This window comes from Chaetodon auriga, chromosome 3 (genome assembly GCF_051107435.1).
Source record: "Chaetodon auriga isolate fChaAug3 chromosome 3, fChaAug3.hap1, whole genome shotgun sequence".
Taxonomy (NCBI): domain Eukaryota; kingdom Metazoa; phylum Chordata; class Actinopteri; order Chaetodontiformes; family Chaetodontidae; genus Chaetodon; species Chaetodon auriga.
The window spans coordinates 19,653,703-19,680,936 of NC_135076.1; the positions used below are offsets into that span (position 1 = coordinate 19,653,703).

Consider the following 27,234-nt stretch of genomic DNA (forward strand, 5'->3'; position numbering starts at 1 on the left):
AATAAGATACAGGCCGAGCAGACGATCGCAGAGCCGTGACCCGCGTTTGTTAGTTTCTTCTCCCTGTTTACTTCTTATACTTTTTTCAGCAAAGGGGTCAATGGTGGAAGAATTTCCAGGTCATTTATTTATTTCATTTACTTACGTAAAGTATCAAAAGTAAAAGTTGGAACACTATACATTGTTTTCTAAGACTATTAATGCTGAATTCTTACTGTGCAAGTAACATTTTAATGAGTGGTAGTCTCAGGTTTTCTGAGGGGCAGAGGCAAGAAAGACAAAAAAGAGCCCCAGCTGCATGCAGTGGAGCATTCCTCACTTATAGTACCTTTAATCTATGTCACTGCACCATCTTGTACAAGGTGATCAAATGCTTTATATAACATAATCATTGGTAAAATAACAAGTAACAATAGCTGTCAAATAAATCTAGTGGAGTGAAATCTATGGAGCTTTGGATAATCACGTCAAATTTTGCTAAACATCAAATGCAAGAGTCGGGTGAAATGTCCTTTGTCCTTCTTTCCCGTATGACTTTTTTTTTTTTTTTTTTGTCATTAAAATCTTGATTGCATTATTAAACATGTACACTAACCCAAGTTTATAGTTTATCCCATCTTTTAAATATCTCACACCATTGATGACGGTACAAACATTTTTCTTAATTTTAATAAAGCCAATCCTTGATATACAGAAATATGACATTAAATATGTTTACAGTACAACGGATAATTTGTCTTCATGAGATCTACTGGATCCTGTCAGGAAAAACAGGCATGATTCTTGAATAAGGTGGAGAGAGTCTGTCTGGAGATAGTTGATTTCAGTGAATACCTCCTCACGGTGCACCAGTTATCCATTCTGTGTGTGCACTGAAAAAAAAAAGTTTTTGTCCACGACCCTGGCTCTGGAAATGGGACACTAAGTGGCCCGGACTGAGACACACGACACTATTCCTGCCAATCCGCAACAGGTGGTGTCCATGCTCCTGCACAGGACAAGGACAAGGGGAAGGGAGACGGTAAATCTGGCACGCTAACGCGCGATCCCACTGTGAAGACAGAGGGTGGTAGTATCAACAACCTTTCTCCAGAATGACTCACTCCACCTTAACAAATCTTCACATCTTGCTACAGTGCTACAACAACAATGCACAGAGAGGACATAAGTCTTCTATGCATGTCATAATATCTCAAAATGCTGCACTCTCAATCCTTGAATGAATCTCGTGGCATAGGGCGGGCAAACATTTCAATGACTGGTCGAAAATAGCGCATGGTTAGAAAAGATACATGATAAAACAAAGTTATTTAATACTCGCATACAGTACTTATCTGCATTACCAGTTAAAGTCAAATTTAGTGAGCATCATAAAATACACATCTTGTACGTAGCTGGATTTGAATTTGTGCATTTTTTTTAACTCAGCTGAGGAATGCAACTGGTATTATATACATCGGGAAAAAATCTAATTACATGGTCAGACTTGCTTTAGTTTTTTCCCCCCATTTACCCTTTAAAATGTTATCATTCTGCACTAAAAAACCAATAGTTCTCTTTTTCTTTTGCTTTACCCACTCATAATCTTTTCATTCAGACTGATATATTTAAAGCTCGATTCACACGGAGACACTGGAGACAGAGCAGGAATGAGGATAGGAGCTAAAGATGAGAGGCACTTCAATTCAGAACAAAGTTAAGGAACTTTCACCTTGGATCAAAGTTTAGGTAATTACATTTTCCACCATTAAAGCAGCCTCTACTGTGTAGATAAAGGCTGATCTGTCAATGCACGGGTCACAGTGAGAGCCACTATCTGTGAAACTTTCACTTTCACAGTCTATTGTCTCCAAACTGACACTGAAACTGATCTTGCATGTTCATCTCCTGCTTTTGATCTCACTGAGATGATGGTAATGGATACCTGCATCTGTTAAACTGAAGAAATCAAAAATGATCATGATGCAACTTTATCTGTGAGATAAAACAATGACCTCAAGACTCATGGTGATTGGCAGCATCCATTATTCAGAGCTGTTACTTTGCATGTAGTGTGTGTATTTGAGTGTGTGTGTGTGTGAGAGAGAGAGAGAGAGAGAGAGAGAGAGAGAGAGAGAGAGAGAGAGAGAGAGAGAGAGAGAGAGAGCAAGTGAAAAAGGAGGAAAATGGCTTCATCCATGTGTCTTCTTCTGTAGTGTTGCATGCTAGGGGCTCGCCTTCCTCGCACTGACAAGGTAGCCCTTGGCCTTGATGATGCCCCTGCTCTTGACAATGATGGAGTAGCGCAGGACCCACTCCAGCCTCCAGTCAGCGGTGTTCAGGTCCTGCATTCCCTCCTGCATCGCCTCCTGGAAGGTGGCTGTTGACATCAGCTCTGTGGATGGAAACATGAGGCCAAGACAGGAAGTGTTTACAACTCAGGAATGAAAATCACCAGGTACGAGTGGACTGAGCAGCTTACCACGCAAATACAATTCGTCAATTGACTGATAATGAATAGGCTGTTCTGGCATTTGTCTATCATTATCTTATTATCAATAAATTACACAAAAAGACCAAAACTCAACAGCAGGTCAGTCTGTCTCTCAATACTTTCCTCAGTCTCAAGCCCATCCATTAAAAACTATCACAAATACATGGTTTAATTAAAAAAAAAAAAAAAACTCCTAAAACATCTGGACACTCTGGTTTGGAGCAAACGTTACTCAAACAGGAGAAAACAGTGCATTAGCATGGAGTTGCATGGCATATGGGCGACTGACTCAAAACAAACACATTGCTCATAATGAAGAAACATGTCACCCAGTACACCTCACTGCTGTGGAGGTCTGTAACACAGAGGAAGCTGAGATAGTAATTAGTTGATAAATTTTTCGTTTTGGTCTTTTCGTGGCGTTTGTTCAATACTTGACTCAGCACTGAGAACACTTGATTCGGGACACCTGCATTCCTTTTTAATTCATTATTAAATTCATTTCACCTTTGGGATCGTTGTGTGTGAGCAGCTGGATGTCAAACTCCTTAGCGAAGGCTGTGAGATCAGGAGGCATCACACAGCAGGAGGCCAGGTTGACCTGGTTACTGCTGGGCTTCACCTGGTACAAGAGAGGGTACGTGATCAATGATGGCAGGATATGGCACACAGAGAGCTGCCAGGTCTGTCAGCGGTATGCAGGCCAAAGATCATGACAGAAAAACACATTCCTGCTTGCAGTTATTATCAAAAGTCAACATCTCTGCTGCCTCCAAACCTGGGCAAACACTGAGAGGAGCAGAGCTGCAGCGATTAGTCGTTTAATTATCAGTCGATCCAAAGAAAACAAATCGCAAACTACTTTGACCAATCGTTTCAGTTACTTTTCAAAAAGTAACGCTGCCATTCTCTCGTTTAGTCAACACTGTTAAGGATGCAGCTGTCTGTTTGAATAAACTGTAACTGAATTGTCAATGAATAAAACTGAACATGTGTAGTATGAGAAAAATGCACAGTGTCTGCCCAGTTTAAAGACGACACAAGCATACAACAAACACAAGATTCCCACTCACCTGAGCCCAGTTGTAGAGCTGCTCCAGGAGGTCTTTGTCCAGGTCAGAAGTGCCAATGGCAGCAATCTGCTGGCTCCTGACCAGAGCCTCCAGCTCCTCCCAGGCTGGTTGAAGGTGAGCCAGTGTTTGACCGTCACCCTCCAGGGGCCCAGGTGGCGCTATGATAACAGAATCAAGCTGGGACACTGCCAGCGTCTGGCAGGCTGGGCATGATAGACAAACAAGGCAGATTAGAAAGATTCATATCTATTGTGTGTAATTTGTACTGTACGTGAAAATGTTGCTGAGGAGATTTAAAGCTCACCCATCTCCACTGCATCCCTGATGGACGACGGCCCCGACTCGCACAGGAACAGCTTGACTGTGAAAACAAGGTAACTATGAACACGTCGTCCCACTTGGGTCAGCCATCATGTCAGGGATTTTCTTTACAAATAACTTGATCGTTGTCCTTAACATGGCTGACCTGACATGCTTGGACTAGAATGTGTGTGCTGGCATGCTTGCACAAAATGTACAATAAGGCACCACATTGCACTGTAAACAAGAGAACGGCTGCTAAGAAGCAGCTCCTGTGCTGACATGCAGCTGATCACCAGTCACATTCCACTGTGACACTAAGGTTGATAAATCATTTTTTTTAATGCGTATTGTGCATTAACATAAACAAACAAGGTTTTCCCACATTAAAAAAAAGTGTCTCCCTCTGCGTTTATCAAATTTCTCTTATGCTTCCACCTGATTAAGGAAACTTTTTTGTGTGTGTGTTTACACAAACCTTAAGGAACGGGATTACTGCTTAAATCCACAAACCCAGAACAAAGTCAATGGAAAGTTAATGAACGTGGTACTCTACAGATTCAACGTTCTTCTTGCAGTACTGACCCGAGACTTTCAGCTCCTCCCTCTCTTCAGGTGTGATAGCGTCTGTTTCCTGGGAAACAAAGCAGTCCAGTGTGTCTGGAAAGTCCTGCATGAGAAGAAAAGTATTATTTAGAGACTATGGCAACTTGTACTTTTCAGAATTGAAATATTAAAAATTGCTGGCTTCATCGGTCTGGTAAAATGATGGCTTCTGGTCATTACAGTCATGACAGGACGTACAGCTTAGAGTTTAAGGTACGATACGAAGGGAGAAGAGAGTTTTTTTTTTCTCACAGGCTGCATCACTGATGGATTTTGCAGTTGAAGCCTTAATTAAAGTTTCCCTTTGGAGGTTTCTTGTAAACAAACAAAAGTTATGTTTACATTCAGTGTTACTCACCAAAAAGCACTGTATGTATCCTAGAGGTCCAACAAATGTGAATTTATGACCAGGTAAACATGGAGTCTTCTTCCCTGATTTTGCCAGCCCTTGCTGCGTATCTTGGCACATTAAAGGCAACTGATAAGCAAAACAGTGTAATGCTATTGGTAGAAATGCTTACTGCATCACCACGACTAGAATTCTGAATTTATAATGTCAGAGAGCACATAAGTGTAAAATGACGAGATCGTAAGTTGGGCCTTAATAAAGTTTGATTTGCTCAAATGCTGTATATAAAGTGGTTTGCTGCATTTTCACCATTTCATTCAGGCAAAACGCAAATGAAAATATAAAGAGTAAGTGCTGGTCTGATTATTTTTGTGGTTGTACGAGGTTATTAATATCTTTTCTTTTCCCTGCACAGAGAGGGGAAAAAATATTTTCAGACTGATCTGTCATGAGGGGAATCTCCTCAAAACTGACTCATTCACTGTGTTTGGTGGTTAATTAAACTGAATTTATTTTCTTTGTGAATAAGATTTGATAATAAATGACAAATGTACCACATTGTGCTTAATGAGGTGAAGGGCATGAACACGTTACACAGAATTAAAAAAAACTTGTTTTTCTGGCAGCAAATGCACACCAAGCACAACCTCAGAAGAGAACTAAAACCCATGACTCAATCATCCCATCCTTGACATTTCCCTGCAGGGGATGTTTCTAATGTGCTTTGCGTTTTTCAAATATTTAAGAACCCTTAGTTGAACTCTGTCAAACCTCCCCCATCCCCATTTGAGTCCAGTGGGTGTGGCGATAAGAGCTGAAGCAGATTAGCTGAGCCCTGCAAAACAGCCAGAGCAAGGGTGTGTTCAGCAGCAATGTTGGCCGACTATGTTGGATCCTACAGCCTTTCAAAGTTCCATTTCAGTCTGACATGTTATTTTGACCAAAACAGATTTTACAATTACTACTACTTTTTAGAAATACTGTCACAGTTAATGAACAAAACCTCAAGAGAAAACTTTCCGGGCCCGCTGCCCCCATCCTCCCCCCCATCCCAACAGACAGATGCACATTTGGAATGGCGCCTTTGGCAGCCAGCACTGCATGAACATTCATCATGACAGCTTCTTTTCAGTATGCCTGGATGCATCCTTTGATGTTTCCTTTTATTATTTCATTTTCCCAAACACTGGAATCCTGCTGCCTGACACTATAGTAGCACATTATGGTGCAACTCATTCACATACTGCAGGTCTGACCAGAACTGACAATGAATCCATATACTATACACTCATTTCTCAGTGTTATCAAAACATGCAAAACTAGTATAGGAGAGCCTGAATTAGGTGAACTACTATACTCTCACATTGACAGAACCCAACAGCACATGAAAACAGTATATAGAAAACTGTAAATGTCTCCCCACCTTGGATGGCGGTTGTGTGGTGGAGAACCAGTCGCTCAGTGTGGCCTGAATGCACTCTCGAAGCTGAAAAATCAAATACAAGACCATAAAGTTAAATTTACATCTGTGAAACATACATATTTTAGCAAAAATTGCTGAAGCTCAGCTGAAGCTGAACAGTTTATTATTTTCAGCAGACTCAACATCAACATCTGGACAGCTGTGATATGCTGCTCCGCCAACTCACGGGTCAAAGTGTGTTAGAAACAATGAAATCAGGACAAATTTCAAAACCGGCTCAAAGCGTGGGACACAGAGAGGAGGCAAGTCAAATTTAACTTCTGATGAAAGCCTTATTTTAAAACATAACTATATTCAAAGGGATAAGCATGGGGCGTGGAGGCCAGCTGCATCAATGGAAGACGTTTATGGATGAGTGAGAAATCTGAGTGTTGAAGGCAGCAGAAAACATCAAACAAGCCAAAACCTGGAGATGTGGAGCCGTGCAGAGAGAGGGACAGACAAGTAGAGAGATCGCATGAGGCTCCTGAGGCTCCACCCTGCTGCTGCCATATGGTATGGATGGTAGAGCGTAATGTTCATTAAAATCAGGTTCAGATACCTTGAACTACAGAGTCAATGTGACGCATCCATATTTGTTTTCTTTTCAGTACTATTAAATGCCAAGTCATAATTACAACTTAAATGTTGCTGTGAACCCATTTTATTATACTGAAGTTATGTAACTCCTATATGACAAATATGAAAAGTGACTGCAGACTCCTGAAAGAGATTAGCTCTGTGATATGTCAGCTGTGTATATAGAATAGGATTCACTATGTGCCAACACAGACATGTGTGTGATAAGCCAAAAATCTCAGATAGCTCAGTCAAGCTGAAGTCATACATATCCTGTATCTAAATGTTATTCATAACTGTGGTGACATTTGGCTTTAATCACAGCAATTATAAGATCAACTAAGGTATGACAGGCACAACATACACCACTCTAAGTTCAAACTCTGCCTAATGGGGAAACAATGATTGACAACAGTGTGTAAAGCACATAATACAAAAACAAGTTTGAACAAACCCTCAATGACTGCCACACCTTTTAATAGCTGCGCACATGTGGTGCATTAATAATTGGTCAAATGACAGAGAATTAATTGTCTTCCATTGATTTACTGCCTAAGCCATTTATTGAGTAAACTGCAACATTTACTAGTTACATCTTCGTTATTGTGATGACTTGTCGCTGTCTCCTGTGTTACATCATTTTAAACTGACTATCCTTGGGTTTTAGATTATTGACAGCGATTTGAGGACATCAATTTTAGGCTTGTGTTTGACATTTTAAAAACCACTTCCTGACATTTCATAGACTAAACAACAACTCGATTACTCTGAGAAATATCAATCTATCAGTCTACATGTTGTCTACATTTTGAGTTCAGGCTCGCTGGTATTGTCACAACTACCTTCTAAGTGTTAAAATGAAAAACAAACACTGTTTCAGTGTTGCACCTGCGGCAGGTGTACATCACCTGTTAATATCTTGATCTGTTTAAGGATAACATTTATAGTGTGTTGTTTTGTGAGAGCAACGTTCATTCATCAACTGCTCACCTTAGGCTGGATCATAAAGTTAGTTATTGCATGCCTCCATTGCACAAACCAGACATAACGTTAATAGACTTAAAGTTTAAGCTAGTTAACGTTAGTGCAGTTAAGCTCAAATACAGTTCTGTGGCACTTTTACATTTTTTAAAAAACATATCCCCCGTCTTATTTCTCTCTTTAATGACTGCTAATATAACGTTACACACGCCTTATTGTCCGTTAACTGACACTGGTATTGTTAGCTAGTTAAATATTTAGCCAGGTAACGTTAGCCGAACGTTAGGTTACAAGCTAAGCTAACGAGCTACACTGTCACACACGCAGCACACAACCAACTGAGGTGGTAAAGAATACTGACGCCGTTTTAAATTAGGCAGGTTTTGCGTTGTCTTACCTCTTCACTGGGGCAGCACGGACACTTCTTTTTCATGCGACTTCGGTTGACTAAATTCCCGCTGTAGAGCCGGAGAGTCTTAGCGTGGTTCAGCAACGTCTTCGCCTCAGTGCTCATGTTGCTGTTTTGAGGATCCATGTGGATTTCGCTAGCGAGCTAACAAGTTGCTAACCAGTGACGAATCGTGATAGCGAGCAACTGTTCACTGCTACTGCTGTGACTGCTGGCTAAGAGCTAGCGAGCAAACAATAGTACAGCCCACGCAAATGTAAATTATGTTGTCAGGATGACTTGCACTCAGTGTTGACTGCTGCCTTGGTAGTTGCTTAGTGGCTGTTATGGAGGAAGCCGGTCGGTCACGCCCACACAGAGGTGTCTGTGACTGTCCGTAAAACGTGGTCAGGATTACAAGGAGGAAACCGGATTGATCCGCAACACGCAACTGGATCCATGGAATGGATTTGGATTTGAATCGGGAACAGTTCCAGTTCTGGCCGCTAGATGGTGGTGTAGTGTTTCTAATTATTTTCTCAAGTAACGATGACCCTGCGTATAATTATGATTGAATGTCTTTACTCAGGTACTATGCTTATGTACAATTTGGGGGCACTTGTACTTTACTTGAATATTGACATTTTCTGCTACTTTATACTGGGAACAACATTCAACCTTTTATTGCACGACATTTATTTCAAGGCTGTAGTTACTACTTTGCAGATTAAAATTAAATTGCTGCTAATGTCATCTTTGGTTATAATCTAGTTTTCTAACATAAAATGATATGACACTGAGAGGGGCCATTCTGCATGATGAGTACTTTTACTTTTAAGTAAAAGTTGCTGCCTCTCATTTTCTTGTAGTTTTGTTTGTACTTGTAAGGGAGTATTTTTGCACTTTGGTACTAATACATTTACTTAAGTAAAGGATGTGAATCCTTTTTTTGTCTACATGCACGTTTGTGTGGGTATTGTGTAATTAGTAGATTATGTAGATTGTCAGTTAACTAACTAACTAACTCGATGATGTGCAATGTCGTTTCTATTCTTTTCTTTTCTTGTCTTGTCTTTTCTTTTCTTTTCTTTTCTTTTCTTTTCTTTTCTTTTCTTTTCTTTTCTTTCTTTTCTTTTCTTGTAGGAAAGGCTCTTTCCTTTTTCAGCATGACTACTCCCCCTTGAACAAAGCCAGGTCAACACTTTTGGGAGGAACTGGAACGGGGGCCTTACTGCTGGACCACACTAATGGCAGGAAATCTCTACCGCCACGTTCCAAACTCTTCTAGAAAGTTACCCTGGAAGATTGGAGGCTGAGCAGAACATTAATGTCCATGGTCGAAGAGTGAGATCTTTGATAATCATGTGTTTAATGCTGGAGCCTATAAAACATCCACATATCTTGCCCCCCTCGTGACCCCCCACCCCCAGGTCTAGGGATAACTGTGGTGAATGGAAATCCATTGGCACAGGACACAGTGAGATTATTTGGACAGTTTTTTTGTTGTCAACTTGCTGTGACCTCGTTATGGCTTTACCTTATTTACCTTATATGCTTTTTAATACATGCTGGCTGTAACAACTTAATTTCCCCTGTGTGGGATCAATAAAGTTTAATTTAATCTTATCTTATGTACAAGAGGCCAGTCTATATACTGTTGTCATCTGATATAATGCACGTTACTGTTTTGTTTTGTTTTTAGTCAAATTGTAAGGAAAGTGAGGAGAACGCAGTATTTTTGTGATTTTTTTTCTTAAAAATGCTTTCACTTTCATTATAAGCACCACTATGTTACCACTTGTCAGTAACCCCCCCCCCCCACACACACACACACACAGAGAGAGAGAGAGAGAGAGAGAGTGATGGACAACGATTTCAGATCCTTTTCTGATATAAGTAAGTTTCTATATAAGTAACAAAATGTATTTTAAGTATCAAAAGTAAAAGTACTCATGTGGAGAAATGCTCCCTGTCAGCGTGTTACTTTTATATCTGATGTTTCTGCTGCATTAATTTGCATGTTGCATTTCACTGCTGCAGATGTTTAAGACTGAGCTAATTTTAACTAATGAAGCTCTAGTGAAAGTTCAGTCTGTATTATTCTTTTTGCATGCCGAGGCCTGTAGTTTATGTCTCATGCCTTCCTGCATTCACTCTTCCCACGCATGCACACTCTCTATGTCATGACTTGCTGTCATTGTCTTGGGCTGTCAGATAACATGGTGTCATGTCTCCACCGACACAGCGACACACTTTCTTTGTGAGCTCTTGCTTTCTTTTTAAAGATGATTCTCTCTGCCTTAGTATGTTCATGCTGCTGTTATGCTCGCTCTTCCACCTCTCCATCACTGCTCATTCATCACATATTAATCAGCTTAATCAGCGCATCAGTCTCAGCAGAGTCATCAGCCACCACCACCACCAGTGTCTGGACTCCACGGGTGGGAATTGTCTGGCTGTTGATCAAGGCAGATGTCTTAGATTACAAAATCTCCTCGTAGGGGCAAATTTCCAAAGACTTCCTGATACGACTCTATCATCACATATCATCTTAGAATGAACAATCATCTTTATTTGATTCACTTGTCTATAGCATCGCTGTCCTGTGTGGACCACGTATCTCTAACATGTCAGCTTTTCATGAGCTCAGAAAAACAGCCCGGTTTTCATCATTGCAAGAATGTATTTTCAGCCTAATCCGTGAGGATTTTTAAATAGTTAATGCATCTTAAGAAACAGGGGGATTTCCTCATTTCCCGTAAAGGAACACTTAATCTGTCAGTTTTACCAGAGACATTCAAGATCACCAAATTTGGACAGTCATGGTTTTCACTGGACAGGAAGGGTACGGAAAATTGTAACTAGTAACTAAAGCCATTAGACAAATGACATTAAGTAAGAAGTACAATATTTGTCATTGAGATGTACTGGAATAGAAGTACAAAGTTTTGTTGCATAAAGTGCAAATACTCATGTACAGTACAAGTACTTTAAAAATGCACTTAGTTGCATTCCACCCCTGGAAACATGCTGTATTTGGAAGGCACTAGGAAGAGTTGTGCATCCACTAAACCTTTTAAAGAGCAGAATATTGAGTTTCTCCGTTTTATATTTACCACTCTGTCTCTGCTTGGGGCTGGTCTGAAGTATCTTTTACATGAATTCCCATGACTGGGATTAAGTTTGCTCCCAGCATCCCCTTCTGCTGCCAGTTCAGCCACTATAACACAAATATACTTAGATGTTTGCACACACGTTGCACAACGCACAATCAGTCACATATGGTGTTGAATGACATTAACATTCCTCACACATATGTGGGCCTACTGACGCCCCCGCATACACTTTCTCTCTTATATCAACTCATTATCACATATTGAATGTTCATTATTCATGAAATCAATTCAGCTCCACAGGAATCAAATGTGCAGGTTTGACTTTGGTTGCAGTGGTGGAGGAAAATGAGCGACCTAGAATTTCCCATAGACACAGACTGCATATGGAACAGTGTCAATAAAAGGCACAACATGAACCATGAAGTACATATCATGATAGATTCAGCGTTCTTCAGGAAAATAATTTGAAGCAGCGCAGGGCTGTGAAATGGTTGCAGCTGTAGAGAGATAAACAATCCTGCACTGATCCTGTTCATTAGGTGTAAATGATACTTAACAGACACACAGTGAACCGACCTTGTTGTCATACATCTGAAAAGGTTTAGTGCCGCCAGATTAGATCTGCGTTGTGTGAGGAATTTGAAGTGAGGAAATGTGATAGAATTCAAGAATGGAACTTTTAAATGACATCATTGCAGTGTTGTATGATCATTTCACTCCATGTTGTCTCAGCCAGACATGACCATGTCCATTTCCTAACCACAATGTAAATCCTTTGCTACCATTAATACTCTTTGTGTCTGAATGTGTGATCAAAGCGATGAAAAAACCCATTTTAATATGTTTCCTTTCAGACATTGTGTCTATAGGCAGGTTTTCTGTTATCACCTTCTGTTTTTATTGGGTTAAGTGCTGGCTTGGCACCATATCATCCCTAAAGGCATCATGGTGTATATATATGAGACAGATAAAACACTTACCTAACAGAGATTAAGAGTTGAAGAATATTGAAATGTTTGTAATTAGTGTCTGATGTTCTGGAAGACAACCAAAAATGTGAAATCAGCCTTCTACGGAGCAGCAGAGGTGTTGATGTATGTATGTGTGTGTGTTTGTGTGGGTGTGTGTGTAGGTGTGTGTGTGCGTGCATATGCATGTGTGTGTGTTTGTGTGTGTGTGCGTGTGCGTGTGTGTGTGTGTGTGTGTGTGTGTGTGTGTGACTTTGCCTGAGGAATTCAGTGATCAAATTTCACTTGTACGGTGCAGATGTAAAACTGAGTGTTGACATGTCGGAGGAGGAGCGGTAAAGGACAGGATTTATGTCAGGGGAGGGCAGATTTCATGTGTGCGCTTTAAGAGCAGAAAGCCACCACGAGCTGCACAGGACAAAAGGCTTTTCTCCCAGGACGTCTTGTGAAATACTGAATGTGAGCAGGTACGTTTTCTCTGCATGCTTATGGAACAATCCCCTCGTGTTGTTCTGGTGCTTTTATAATCCTGATTTTGCAAAAATATCATCGTGTCTTCCAAGTAAAGCTTAATGAGATATCAGAGAGGGAGTCCAGCCATTATTTACCACAAACTCAGCTGGTTTCTGGAAAAAACAACAAAAAAAATCACTCAGAACTCAGAGATGAAACAGCTGCACTCAGCTGGAAGCCAGACAAGGATTTAAACATTTTTAATCAGGGGTCAAACACACAACCTTTTTCTTTCACAAGAGCTCAGATGGAGGCGTTTGTGATGGAAAATATTACATCAACATCCAAATTTTACAAGGCAGGGGGGGAGTGGGAGACTCTGCCTCCAGTTTTCTGTGTTGCTCTGCTCTTTGATTTAATCTGTTTCTGTGCAGCAGGCCACACAACGAGAACAACAGCCATGAAGTTCCAAGCTCTTTTCTTCCTCCTCTTCCTCACCTGCATGTACCTGAGTCTGGCACAGGGTAAGTGGAGCGGATTTGCTCAACACCAGAACTACGATATTGCAATCTGTAATCAAATTGCACACAGATTTAACAGTGTTTTATTTTTTTTTAAAGCAGTAGCTCAGTATTGCACAGGTAACTGTTTTAGCATTTTACTTTGCAAGCTAAAGCCTACACATGAACCTAAAGGTGAAACCTAGACTGTGGGGGATATATGGAGTCTCGCTTTGACCAAGTTTGGTAGAACTGTGGCTGCAGCTGTATTTCATAATCTGCATTCCTATTATATTGTTTCTAAATCTTCTCTTTCAACGAGGGGAATTATTTAGCTGAAAAACATTCACCACAACACTTCATACCAAAGTCTAATCTGTCTAGGCTTGCTATTATAGTCCACTTTGATGTGGTAATCATGTGACAGGTTCAATTAAGTTTAGCAAAATAGCTGATTTCATAAAAATGTCCTCGTCAGCAAAAAACAGAACAAGTGGGAAATTTGAGATTGATGACTTTGGAGTAAAACTGCCAGTTTCTTACATCAATATCCTGTTTCTGAGATGCTGATACATCAGTTGAATTTGTGAAAGAAGAAGAGTCTTAAGCTGCCGTTTACAACACCCTCATATAGCAGCTGATTTCTACTTTTTCGGTCATTGCTGCCTTACCACACCTCACTCACCTTATAGCTCACGAGCTTCTCAGCAGTGCCAAATATTTTTCATTCTTCGAAAAGCAGCATCATAATGTAGAAGAGGTAACTTAATGAAGTGCATCAAAGGGAAGGGGTCACATGCAGATTTCCTGCGAGGAGTTTAGAGTTCGATGATGAGACGTTATGTTGAAGGAGAGGGCACAGTATGAAAAACTTAACTCTTTACATTTTCAAAAAGAAAAGAAAAGCTCAGGAAGAAATATGCAAAATAAACTATTTAGGAAGTACTGCATGTTTCTGACAAAACATCAGAAAGTAAAGTTGTTTAGAGATTTCATGATGTATTTGCTCAGTTAATAATTAGTCTAAATGCTGTTTCAGAGGAACTAAAGTCTGATGGAATAAAACTGAATCCTTCGTCCATTAGCCTACAAGTGATCAAATATAAGTGAGATCTGCCTGTAAAATACCCACCATGTACTGTTTTTTGAAAAAGCGTCAATAGGCTGTAAACAAATCCCCATGTTGCGTTAACCACCCCCTCAAATTCCCGGAAAAAAAACCCCACCAAGGACATGACCTGAGCTTCCTCAGTCACACAGTAGCTGGGGCCCTGACGATAAGATAACCTTCTGACAATGGCAGGTTATGGGCAAGTTATACTGTGAAATGTGTGGCAGGATATGCTGCGATAAACACCTCTGCCAAACATTACAGTTCATCTTTCAGATTCGACTGCTGACAATAAATATAACCAAAGCATTCATTATGCGTCAATCAATATGAGCTCTTCATATTTATGTGAACTTATCTTGTTCACAATCATAGAAATCACCAAAATAATAACTTCTCGACATGCAATTTAATTAATAGTGATTAATGAGACCATGGTTATTTATGTTTTACTTGATAACATCAGGAGTAGATAGAGATCACTTTGGCCCATTTAGTTCATAACCTTTATAGTTAATTGACAATAAACAAAGACACACACGTACAAAAAGCCCAATAAAGAGACAGCCTCTGCCAAATGTTAAAATTGAGTTATATTGTTCTCTCACGAACACAAGAGTACAAATTGAGTGATTGCTTAATTTCTCCGCAAGGGAGACGTTTTCAAGTGGAGCAGTTTCCCTCTCTGTCTCTAACCCACAGTCAACGTATCTCTCCCTCCCTCCCTCTCTCTCTCTCTTCAGGCTCGTATGGTAACTGCTGCCTTGGCTATATCAGAGAGATGAGAGAAAATATAAAGAGAAACGTTCAAAGCTACAGGATGCAGGAAACAGATGGTGATTGCAACATCAGAGCCGTTGTGTGAGTGTTGGCCCATTCTGTGGTCCTACATTGTTGAAACTTCCCGCTACAATAGATTAGCAATGACTAATGGGAAACAAACTGCTTACTAAGAAAGTAATCGGTTCAAGCTGAGAAATGTACACCCTGGTGTCATTGATTACTCCTAAAAATTGTACAGTAATCTTGATAACGTTGATGTGCATAGGTTTCTGATGAAGAAGAGGCCTTCAAAAGCAAAACAGCGGACTGTCTGCGCCAATCCAGAAGACCACTGGGTCCAGCTTCTGGTTGAGACTGTGAACATGAGAACGGCAAAGAAGAATCAGGTAAAAAGTTACGCAGCATACTCTCACAGCAGTGCACTTTAATGCCTTACAGAGACACTCAGTGTGTAAAACACTTCTCTTTGTAGACGACCTAAAGGAGAAAAACAAGAGAGGAATGGGAGAGAGGAAAGGTGGTTCATCTCCGTGTCATGCTTCATATATCACCTGTCACCAGATGGATTATGTTATGGAAGGGTTGGCATTTCCTGTTGCTGACAGAGAATGTAAATGTACACATTTCACTATAAAGAAACAAACCATACCCTCGATGTTATAGCCATTCTAGTAACATTCATTTATAAAAGCCATTGCTATTATACTGTTCACTGTTCTGTGATATGTAGCACCTGCTAGGAATGAGCCACTAATTGGCAGCTTTGAAATGTACTTGCAGAGTGTGTGATGTATATGTACAAGCCACTTTGGGGATAAGCTTTTCTATATGACAGATTTCCATATTTTTATATCAACATTGTAACTGTGCTTTGTTTCTTCGTGTATCAAATAAAGAAGCAGTACAACCCAAACTCATGATCCCATGGCTGATTTTGAAGGAGGGAGGTTGCATCATTCCTCACTTTCACTGGATATCCATGAAACAAACCAGGCATTCTTTAGTCCAATAATCTCCCACTCTTAAAGTCTTAAACTGGCATCGACTTGATCCAGTAATTGACAACATGAGCCATCCGTCAACACTTTAAAAATTGGCTCTTGGGAAAGTTGGTCTGCAGAGTTGGTTTTCATTAGCTCGATGATAATGTTTATGGTAAACGATCTGTTGAGGTTCTCAGGCATCCAGTTTAACAAGGCTAGATTAAGGGATAAATTCATAACTTTACAAGTCCGTCTTACCTGTCAGGTGGCCTCATTGAGACACGTTTTGTTTGCTGTAATCATTCGTCCTGTTCAGACTGGCTGTGAAGTGTTCCCTTCACAATGCGCTTATTATTTAAGCAAAAAATCCTCAGTCCTCATTCTTGGCAAAAATATATTCAAAAGTTTCAGTGTCTGTTTTCAAACATGCTTGTAAAAAATTTAACTAATTTGGGCAACAATTTGCTGTTGGACTCCTGTTGGCTCTCAGGCCCTATCAAGAACATCAGACACAGCATGCTGTCAGTGGCAGCCCCAAGAAACCAACCAGCATTCCTATTCTGGAAAACCTGCATATCAGTTAGTTTGCAGCAATACGATGACACAACTTTGTTGAGAAAAATGCATCACGTGGCAAACGTGTACTGTCTAAACCACAGTGATTCCAGTCCAGGTGGGGAGCTTTGATACTCATCATCCACTCATCTCTCTATTTCCTGTTTGTCTCTCAACTATATATACAACTACATATTCTCAAAATATTGTTTTTGCAGTTAATAAACAACAAAATCAACATGCTTACCATTCTGGAAAATGATGCAAGACCACATCAACAATCAACCTGCAACTTTGAAGCTACTGCCATTTAAGCTTCATGAGCAGATCACAAAATGTGTTTCCAAAGACTTTTCATATGTGTTGTGATGTATTTCTGGAGTTAATTCGCCATCATACGCAGTCAGTTTTAATTTCCTCCAGCTGCAAACAGCTCCTCTGTTTCCTTTGTGCATGGCATTGTGGGACCATGGTGTACATCAACAACACATTTAAAAGTCAAGAGGCTTTTTAGCATGCATGTTTAATTTTTGAGTGCACTTTATTTTTTCACTTTTCCAGTGTGAACACACTCAAACGCTGCTCAGAATGAGTATGTAGGATGGATTTAGGACACAGACAACACTGTCAATTTGCCAGGTAAGCTTATTACCCAAAATACACAATCACAATTTGGACCTATATTTAGGATTTAGAAATTGTGACCTCGGATCTGGTTACCAGTTCCGACGGCGTGGAAGACATTGTATTCACCTTGAAATAATGTAGGAATGATAATTGAGCATTCATGGGTTGGACATCAACATGCTGACCAGTGTCCCCTTACATGATGGTCTCCATTCCAGTTTCATTTCATGCAATGTCTCCAGACTGTGCACATCTGGAGACCGAGTAGACGTGACTAATTTCCTTCCCAACACTTTAAAATTTGATGTTTGTCCCCATATTTTTAGAAGTTTAACTGTTGCTGGCTGCAGGTAAGACGTTATTTTGTCTGGCAGCGTGAAATGAGTCAGTTCTGCTGCATTCCTCCCTTAAATCAGGGGGTCCGGTTACTACATGCTTTAGTGTTAAAGTAATCAACAGCAAAGCTGGGCCAAGTTCAGGTCTCTCACACAGTAGACATGGTCCAGAAGAAGACGCCAGACCATGATAGAAAACATAAAGTGCAGGTGTTGACAGAGCGGAGCTGCAGTTGCCCTTGTTTATCACACCATGAAGCATGAACAAAGCACTAATCAATGGCTAGACTCTCGCAGCTGACCCTCTTTTTGATTCAGGTCAGTGGTGTGAAAACAACAACCCAGTTAATGTGGAAAAGATGCTAAACTACAGCCGTTGACTGAGGCCCTGAGCAGCTTCTCTCCCTCTCATCTCTGGCTCCGTTGGTGAAAGTTTTTGACACGACTTTGTTGAAACAGGGCTTCACCTGCATTTGCTCTGCTGCATGCCTGAAAACTGATGCAGGTTTACAGTTTGCTACGTGTGCGCTAATGACTGAGGCGTGTTCGATCTCGCTCCAGCAACGTTCAGCTTGAAGACATTAATGCTTCGTTTCTTGCCCGTCGCTGAAACATTACACAAACAGTTTTATTATCACCGGCTACTGACTGCAAATGATTTCGAATAAAGCGACTGGTCACGCATCAACTGATGTAAATAATGGACCAAAGTTAGAAGTTCAGCTCCTGCTGGTATCAAACTGAAATCGACACATTCATCTTACTCTACTAGATGGTTTTGGGTAAAAGTGAAACTATTTGCAGCATCTTTTATCTGTGTGTGTTCTGATTCAAGGATTGGGGAACATGTGATACAAGCACGTCCTTTTTAATTTAAGATATTCTAAGAAACCTCTAATCCCTTTTCATATTTGCAGTTTTCTTTAAAATGGCCTCCCAGTCTTTCTGTGCTCTCATTCAGTTGAAAAGGAAATTGTCTATATAAGGGACTGGCTACTCTTTCGCAACCATCTCAACCGTGTTTTATGAGTTGAAGAGATTTGACATCCAGAGCTCAAGGCTTCTCTTTTGCTGCCAAATACTTTTCGAAATAAATGCTGACTTGCTTTTATGGTTGATGCCTGAGCTCCTCATGATAATCCCAGAGGATAAGGAAAGGTTAAGATAAAGAGAGAAGTTAGTTCATAGAAATATGAAAACAAAGCCGAGGAGAAACTGTTTTTCTCTATCCTAATTTAATCTAACCTAAGAACCTAATTTTCTTATCACTTTTCAGTTTTAAACCAGAGTAAATAATTTGCTTTGAAGTGGTCAAAGGTGACTAAACATGACATGTCAATCAGATTTATCAATCATTGACAGAAGCTTGCTGTTGGCCAAATACTTTAAGCCTGAAACCAAAACAGGATTTTAAAATCCTTAATTCAGATCAGACTGCATTGATTTTAATGTCGCTCAGAGGTTTTTGTTTAATGGTGAAGACTCACTTTTTAATCTGTTTAAAATTGGATGTTCGTTGTCTGTCAGCATGAATGCCGCAGCAGTTATTGAAATCAATCTCATGAAAACAATCATTAGACACAATACTTTTATCCAGTCAAATTATAAGAACTTTTTTTTTTTCCTTCGATGCATCAGCTCCCGTCTGAAAGCGGTTTTGAAACAGGACCTGCAGCCAGACGCTGCTGGTCGCTTAATTTTCTTTTCACTGTCGCAGTGAACATCACTCACTACATCCCTGCTCAGTTTAAAGGATGAGAACGTGGTTGAAACAGTCCTCAGGTGCAAATGATAGCAAGGTTTTTCACACCAGTGGTATTGAGCAAGAACAGGGTTCCTAAATAAACAGCAAGTCAAGTCTTGTCCTTGGCACTTAGGGACCTTAATAATCTCTCCCTGTGTCAGCTCTGCCTGCACAATGCGTACACAGGTCTGTATGAACAGGCTGCGGGCGAGGGGTTCAACACTTCATTGGAAGGTATAATGCTTATAGTGCCAATAACTGATCAGAAAAACAGTAGGTGCCTGCAGATACTGGAAGAATTGGCGTTAAACTGCAAGGTGACGGTTAGTAAGTGAAGAGTGACGTCTGGCTCCCAGAGACTGTTGTACCCTCGAGGGTAATTCACAGGGGAGAGGTGAAGTGGAACTGAGGGAACATTGAGAGGAGAAGTTTGATTTCACAGATTGATACGGAATGACGTGTCACCTCATCGAAATCATTCACAGCTTTCAGAATTCTGCAGGGGTCACAAATTCAGATCATATTTCATCATCAGCTCTTTTACCGAACGTTCAAGTGAGGGCTCCAAAATCAGCTCCTTCAAACTGTCTCAAGAGTCACAGTTTTGGTAAACTTCAGGGCTTATAAGGAAGCAGGGAATCGTTCAAAATCCCAGTGGAAATCTCTTAGTAAACAGTTAAAACCTTGGCTGGATCCTCCTGCTGCAGGGAAAAATTAGATTTGAGAGGAAATTGTTTGAAATCACTGTTTGAAAACACTTTTATTCTGATCAATCTGAGTTGCATGAAGTTCAGGTCAGCATCCATGAAGCATTCATGAAAGTATTGCCTTAAAACATAAGCACACATTAACTTAACACTTAACAAAGAAAATGAGATTAAAATTGTGCAAAACTTAAAACACTCCTCCAGACTTTTTGTGACAATCACAAAATGCTCATAAAGTTTACAAACATTTTGAAGAAATGTCTAAATTAAATGAAGGCATTTGGGGCATCATCGGTTTTCGAGTTTAAAAAGCACATTAAAAGCATTTGAGACAGCTGCAGATTTTAGATTTTCTCTATTGTTCTGGCCTCATGTGGGCTTAATTATCTCCCAGGACGTTATTTTTTCCTCCATAGTCTCATGTTTCATTTCTGTTGGACCAAGCATGTTCCCAGTGTCTCCCTTATTGGGATTACCTGTGACCTGGGATTAGCTCAAAAGAATTATGCCCTGACTGAGAGGGATTGGACGATGCCACTGGTCATACAGTGACTGATGAATGCTATGCGTCAGTAAGCTTGTGGTTGGTGACGTAATTAGAACAGAAAGCCATAACTAATTACTTAAGATAAGTGTCCTCGTCTGTAAGAGGGAATGGACTTACACTGTGGGACAGAAGAGCCCTTGAGTCCAACTTCCATGTGTCTTCCTTTTCAGTCCAGTATTGCACAACAAAAAAATTCTCAACATGTAATATAACACCCGACAGATTAAGGGAGCCTCAAGCGAGCAAAAGGGCACATATGTAAGGGATGACTAAAACCAGTGTACATATTTCTCTTCACAGTACAGCACAGACAGCCGAAGGATTGTGTTTGCCCACAGATGCCACAGCCCACTTCTTCGGACTCCCATACTCATTAGGGTAAAGCGCTGAGTAACCTACAGCCTCCACTGACCTCCTCTTCTGGACCCGATGCAGAAGGATCCGGTAGGTCCCCGTCAGCGGGCTCCTACAGTCTAAGCAGGGATTGTTTTGGAAATGCACCGTCTCAATGCCCAGATTTGACAGCAAGTCCTTCACCTCCTGCTGCTCCTCACACAGAGCCAGGTCGGCCTGGGCAAAGTGGGCCGGGGACAGGGAGAGCAAGACGTACGGAGCAGGGTACTCAATCCCCGTCATCCAAGCACTGTCAGTAATCTGCGTGAGAGAGGAGCGGTCAGCGGGCACAGGCCGCAGCATGCCCTTAATGACCAGCTGACACAGATCGGGCACATAAGGAGGGATGCTGTAGGCCCCCTGAAGGATGCAGCGCTTCAGCCTTCCCATGTTGTCCCCAAAAAAGGGCATAGTGCCTGTCACCATGAAGTACAAGAGAATACCTAAAGCCCAGGTGTCTGAATAGCGTCCGATGTAACCTTTTTCCTTAAAGAGTTCAGGAGCGGCGTACGGCGGTGAGCCACAGAAGTTAGTGAGGAGCTCATTAGGGCTGCTCTGCGTGCTGAAGCCGAAATCTCCAACCTTGATGCAGTAGCTGGTGGTGTAGAAGATGTTCTCCGCCTTTAGGTCTCTGTGGACGATGTTGTTGTCATGCTGAAATATCACAAAAAATAGGAAATCCTCAGCAGGGGCTCAGCTTTGACATTTTCTATGTTTTTGTAGGGAAAGAAACTGTTAACAGTAATGACTTTAACGCTTTCTCCATATTACACACATAAACAAATAGCACTCAATCAATTACTGTTATTAGCATTATTATCAGTGGAGGAGAGTCAACTCAATACTCATGTTAAGTATTTAAGTGCAAGTTTGAAATACTTTATACTTCCACCTTACTGCATTTCTGAGGGAAATGTTTTACTTTTTAACTCCACTACATTTATCTGAATGTTATAATTAAGATTTTCTATGAAAACATTGTGTAAGCTTGTAAAATAAAATGTATTGTTAAAGGTTAAACCAGTGGTTTCCAGCCTTCTTGACCTGTGACTCCTCACAAAAAGCACAGCGTATAGTTGGGGCCCCTTGACATGTTTCAGATGTCTATGGGTTGTTAGCAGTTCAAAGAAAGAGGGATTTCCCCTCTTAACTTCTCACACGGTTTCACCTAAACAATTGCTCGAGGCTCAAAGACGGAAAGTCTTCCAATATTTCACAATTAATGCAAAAAGTAGAGAAAAGTCAAGAACAAAAGAACTTAACACTTTCTCCTTTCCTTCGCCATTAATCATCCCCTGCCCCCTCATATTTTCCTTGTGACTCTTTGGAGTGGTCTGACGATAACCCTAATATATCAGGCACAAGGGACATTTTTCTGTAGCAAGAGTACGTTTACTTTAGATAATTAATTTACTGGCATTTTCACTTAAGTAAAGGATTCCCGCATGTCTTATTGCTATTATTATTATTAACCTAAAGGCAAATAAATCTGAGTTGGTTTTGTTTTTCAGTGATGTAAAATGTTTGTTTGCAGCAGTAATCTTATAATCAGATGGAAAACAGGCAACATTGATTTTTTTCCCTCAGTTGTGGGTCATTCTGGGGTCTTGGGCTTTAGGACGCTGACCGTATAATCACAACATCCCCGGTTTAAGGCTGACGGAGAAATTGTTGTTGCATGTCATCTCCCCTCATTTCCTGCTGTCAAATCTACTGGCCGCTCTGAATAAAGGCAAAGAAATCCACTTTAAATTAATATGGTTAAACCATTTACAGATCGAGCCTTCAAAACAATTAAACTTTAAGTCAAATTCAGCTCTTATTTACTTTGGATACCTCCATCCCATGAACCATGACCACCTCAAAAGGCATGGCCGTGAGGCGCAGACTGATGGTGAGGATTAAGAGTGACACTGAAGCTCACCATGTGTTTCACAGCAGAGATGACTTGTGCAAAGACCATCTTAGCTTCCAAGTCATTCAGCTTCCCCCTGGTGGTGATTCGAGAGAACAGGTCTCCACCACTGCCGTACTCCATCACCAGATACATCTTCCTGCTGGTCTCGAACACCTCGTAAAGTCGCACGATGTTGGGGTGACACAGCTTCTCCATGCAGCTGATCTCTGAGGAAGTCAACGGCTGGCTCTTCTTATCCAGGCGCAGTTTGTCCATGATTTTGACAGCCACTCTCTCTGAGACAGAAGAGGAGGGGAAGGCTTAGGTGTCAGTTTAGAGAGGGTCTAACCAGGTGAGAGGTCAGAATAAAGGCCGAGCCATACTTAAGAGATTTAAACACACGAGTGAACAGGGACAAGGCTGCTGTGGCTGAAGGAATGTATTTTTGGCATCTAACTTAATTGGAAGATTCTTGCAGCATTATTTTAAGGTATGACAAAAATGTGGCAAAGAACCAAGAATCTCCAACAGTTCAACCTGCACACACACACACACACAAGTGTAATTTTCAACAGAAAATAAATGCACTGCAGGGGGTGGGGAAAATCTGGGGTGATCAGAAAGGCTTATTCAGGGGATCAGTCTACATTATTCACAAACCCGTAATATTATTCAACGACAATATGTCTGCTAAAGTCTAACTGTGCAGCCGCCCAGACTGGACAGGAGGGAATGTGCTCGGGTAAAATATTCATTATTCTAATATTCAAGCATCAATTAACAAGCACCCCAAGCAAGTCCAGCAGACAAACCCAAAATAAAACGGTTCTGTCCTGATCCTGGTCTCTTCTGAAAGGGAACTCTTTGGACTTTACTTTCAAAAAGACTAAGTGATATTGAGTCATATTCACAGAGGCACAGGCAGGTAAAATGGATTTTTTTTTCGTGCGTATTATTTCAATTTCTTCATTTTTTGAATTTAATATTTTTTGCTGTTGCATAGTTGCATAATGCATAGTTTGACAAGGCTGAGAAATGGCTCAACTGGATACTAAAGAAAACCATGAGAAATGAATGAATGAATGGGACAAAAATCCTAAATAACTGATGATTCCTGACCTTTCGTCAAGGCGTGGATGCCCAACTTGACCGTAGAGAAATTTCCCTGCCCGATCTCTCCACGCAGTTCGTAGAAGCCAACTCTTCGACCGAGCATCAGGTCGTTGACGATCTTCTCGTTGTGGGCCATGTCGTAGACGACCCTCTCAAATGGTGACTGCCTCATTCTCTCCGCTTCGGTCAGCTGTGGGATGGCACAAATGGCAGCAGAGGCCAGGGGCTTGGCTGTCTTTTCAACCTTTGGAGGCTCTTCCTTAGGTTTTTTGCTCACTTTCTGCTTTGGCCATAGGTGTGTTTTGATGGCTTGAAAAGAAAGATAAGAAACTTTTAAGGGAAAAGAATGAATTTGAGATGCTGGTTTCTTCGTGGAGGCTTGTAAGTCAGCACCATTGTTCAAATGGAGCATGTGGACCCTGTCATTGCATCTCTGAAGTCTAACAGAAGTCAGTGTGCAGCAGTAGTGTGACTGCTCTATGTATATAACACTGGTAATGAGATTGACCTGCATGCTAACTGACTTTGTCTTGCATGTTGTACAATGTCTGGCCTCTTTCACAACCACCTTAAGCTGCATCTTAGTTGTCTTTAGTTGAAAAGCTGTGGGGGCCTGTTATGAGATGGAGGCAAATAAGAACTGATCGTGCAGGTTTTAAGTTAAATATATCAGGTAATGTTGGATCCTTTTTTGGTTCAGACTATTGTCAGGATGTACAGGGAGCTGCTATATGCCGTCGTTATGTTTAGTATTTTATCAGCTTTAAGGGTCTAGGCAAATGCTGATAAATGTTTGGACTGTGTTGAATCGTTTTCAACATGTTTTTCATTTTTAATGATGGACAAAAGCAGGATGTGTCGACCTTTCCTGTTTTTTTTTTTTTTTCTTTTTCTTCTCTGGGAACATGAGTCTCATTCACAGTACACACCGTTCTCAATTCTCAGGACATTTATTTTAAAAACTGGCCATAGCGTTCATTTTTTGGCAAACAGGAAAGTATTTTGACTTTTTTGTATGTAAGGCTTACACCCTCATTCTTTTGTTTTCACAGGAAACTGTTTATTAAGGTTTCAGCATTATACAAAGAGCAGTGAGCACAGGGTCAGATGTCAAATCATTCACCCGTCAGGGCTTGAGCTCTGTGTGGGTGTCTTACAGAGCACATATAACCCCTCCAAATGACAGGGCATGTGAAGAATGGGTTACTGACTTAAATAAAGTAGCCAATGGTCAATAAAGATGACAGATAACGCTGAACCTCCTCGCGGTCATTGTGGGTTAAATTTAGTCCACAGTAGGCTGAGCTCTGAAAGTGGCCAGGATTACTCGCTCCTTTTAGACACAGTATTAGTGGGTCGAGACAGTTTGACCAGGATTATTTGCTTCTTTTATATACTGTATTAGTAGGTCTAGTCAATGTGAAATGGATAGCATGAGACTTTTTTCTCTTTTCTCTTGGTACTGCTTCATTTTCTTGTACTGTATTGCATCCTATATGTGTTACTTGTTTCTGTACACATTTGAATGTAAAGCACTTTGAATTTACCTACAAGGAAATATGATAAATGTGTAAGTAAAATTACCTTGCCAATAAAACTAATTTAATAACAGCTTTATCTTTGGTAGAAGTGGGACTGCATTCAATTCTCAATGGATTTTAGATTTAATTAATAGTCATTCATAACCTCTGCACGATTGTTTTCTCTACAACTTTGTTGCTGCCTTTTTTCTATTAATACCTAACAGATTGTTTTCAAGCAATTAACGGGAAGAAATTTTGGGTTGCCAGGTCGTGAAGAAAAAATTCTGATGATGTTCATCCTTTTCAATTGGCTGTAAATGAGTAAATATTGCTCAACCATAAATTAATTCTAATATGTGTTTTTCACTTTCTAATAAGGCATGAAGTCTGCAATTATAGATGTTAAAAAGCCGATTTACAATAATCCATCTTACAGATGAGTTAAAGAGCTGAAGAGACAAAGCGTGTGTCATGCTGGAGGACAAACACAACAAAAGGGTTTATTCATGACTTGAAGCGATTAATTACAGCTTATAAACTCTTTATGAACTGTCTTATGAGAAAGTTTTCACCCAATTAAAAAATACAGCACTTTCTGCAAACAGATCTGCAGAGACAGAAATATTAGAAATGTACATAAAGCAGACAGATTTACCTGGGAGCTGTGGGTCCTTCATGTCTGTCCCTCGGGCTGGAACACCTGACTGTAACTGAATTGAATGGAGCCTCAGAGGACTAAGTCGCTCCTCACAATCCTATTAAGGGAGTGTATTAGTGGACCGCTCATTATGTTATCTCACACTGACCAAAACAATGGAAATGCTGCACACACACTTTTAAAGAATAAACTAATCACACCTCACATTACTTTTCATATTGAATAACTGGTGATAAATAATGCACATAAGCTATTGGATATTGTTTTATTGACTATAGTAAATTAGTTGCAAGCCTGTGAAACTGTAATATTTGTCCAGTAAATTAATTATTATGTCAGACAGCTACACCAAGCTCGACTGAAAAGAAAGTCTAAAAATGATTATTGATATATTACACATATAAATAGATATAAGGGGAATTCAGGGAGTTCTTTACATTCACTAGAAAAACATTAAGATGATGGAGGATAGGGACAAATGGAAAATAAGAGGTAAAGAGGTCATTTCACTCAAAAATCTATAAGATCATAGGATTTACAAACAGTTCAGGTCTTTCCTGCTTTCTTTTTATTTTGCAGTTTAATTAAATGGTTGGAAATATAGTGAAACATTTAACTTACTTTGTTTAAATCATTCTTTTATATTAACAAAGGATCACATTACTGCATGTATGTGAAAGGAGTCGCTCGTAGTGATGAATGAATTGTCTCCACTTCCATTCAGCTCTGTGCTGTATTTTAGCATCTTTCAGCACATTGTTTTGGTCTTATGCCCCGCAGCCACATTTTCCAGCCACAAAAGGCAGCTGTTTTCACCGAAAACACTGTAACTGCTCAATACCAAACAGCAGATGGACAAAGTCAGCAAAAAGCTGGTGAACACACTAAACTTATTAGCGTTAGCATTAGCTAAATAAATTTGGCTTTCTCCTCAGGAGTTGGCGAAAACCACAACAGAGCTAATAGCTGAGTGAATATTGGAGGGATATTCTTTGGATGGTGAGAAACAC

At 40.4% G+C, this 27,234-nt stretch overlaps 3 protein-coding genes across 6 annotated transcripts; 1 reads left to right on the forward strand and 2 right to left on the reverse strand.

Annotated features, from left to right (window-relative positions):
* Nucleotides 1-641: 641 nt before the first annotated feature.
* Nucleotides 642-8,594, reverse strand: gclm (glutamate-cysteine ligase, modifier subunit). Its single transcript, XM_076727189.1, has 7 exons — nt 8,221-8,594; nt 6,225-6,287; nt 4,432-4,516; nt 3,851-3,907; nt 3,547-3,749; nt 2,981-3,095; nt 642-2,374 (listed from the first exon to the last, which is right to left on the reverse strand). Exons 1-7 carry the CDS (start codon nt 8,356-8,358, stop codon nt 2,205-2,207), a joined length of 831 nt encoding a protein of 276 aa, XP_076583304.1. The 5' UTR covers nt 8,359-8,594; the 3' UTR covers nt 642-2,204.
* A 3,970-nt stretch (nt 8,595-12,564) lies between these two features.
* Nucleotides 12,565-16,055, forward strand: ccl25b (chemokine (C-C motif) ligand 25b). Of its 3 annotated transcripts, none has more exons than XM_076761790.1 (5): nt 12,565-12,762; nt 13,183-13,272; nt 15,103-15,220; nt 15,408-15,528; nt 15,615-16,055. In XM_076761790.1, the coding sequence occupies exons 2-5, from the start codon at nt 13,209-13,211 to the stop codon at nt 15,621-15,623; spliced, it is 312 nt and encodes a 103-aa protein (XP_076617905.1). In that variant the 5' UTR covers nt 12,565-12,762; nt 13,183-13,208; the 3' UTR covers nt 15,624-16,055. The 3 variants fall into 3 exon arrangements, with proteins under 3 accessions (XP_076617905.1, XP_076617913.1, XP_076617921.1); XM_076761798.1 differs by having other exon boundaries at nt 12,616-12,762; nt 13,186-13,272; XM_076761806.1 differs by having other exon boundaries at nt 12,703-12,754; nt 13,186-13,272.
* A 4,072-nt stretch (nt 16,056-20,127) lies between these two features.
* LOC143314569 (serine/threonine-protein kinase NIM1) lies at nt 20,128-26,304 on the reverse strand. 2 transcript variants are annotated; one of them, XM_076721633.1, is made up of 4 exons: nt 26,222-26,304; nt 24,050-24,352; nt 22,958-23,226; nt 20,128-21,687 (listed from the first exon to the last, which is right to left on the reverse strand). In XM_076721633.1, the coding sequence occupies exons 1-4, from the start codon at nt 26,241-26,243 to the stop codon at nt 20,935-20,937; spliced, it is 1,347 nt and encodes a 448-aa protein (XP_076577748.1). In that variant the 5' UTR covers nt 26,244-26,304; the 3' UTR covers nt 20,128-20,934. The 2 variants fall into 2 exon arrangements, with proteins under 2 accessions (XP_076577748.1, XP_076577747.1); XM_076721632.1 differs by lacking the exon at nt 26,222-26,304 and having other exon boundaries at nt 24,050-26,046.
* Nucleotides 26,305-27,234: the final 930 nt, after the last annotated feature.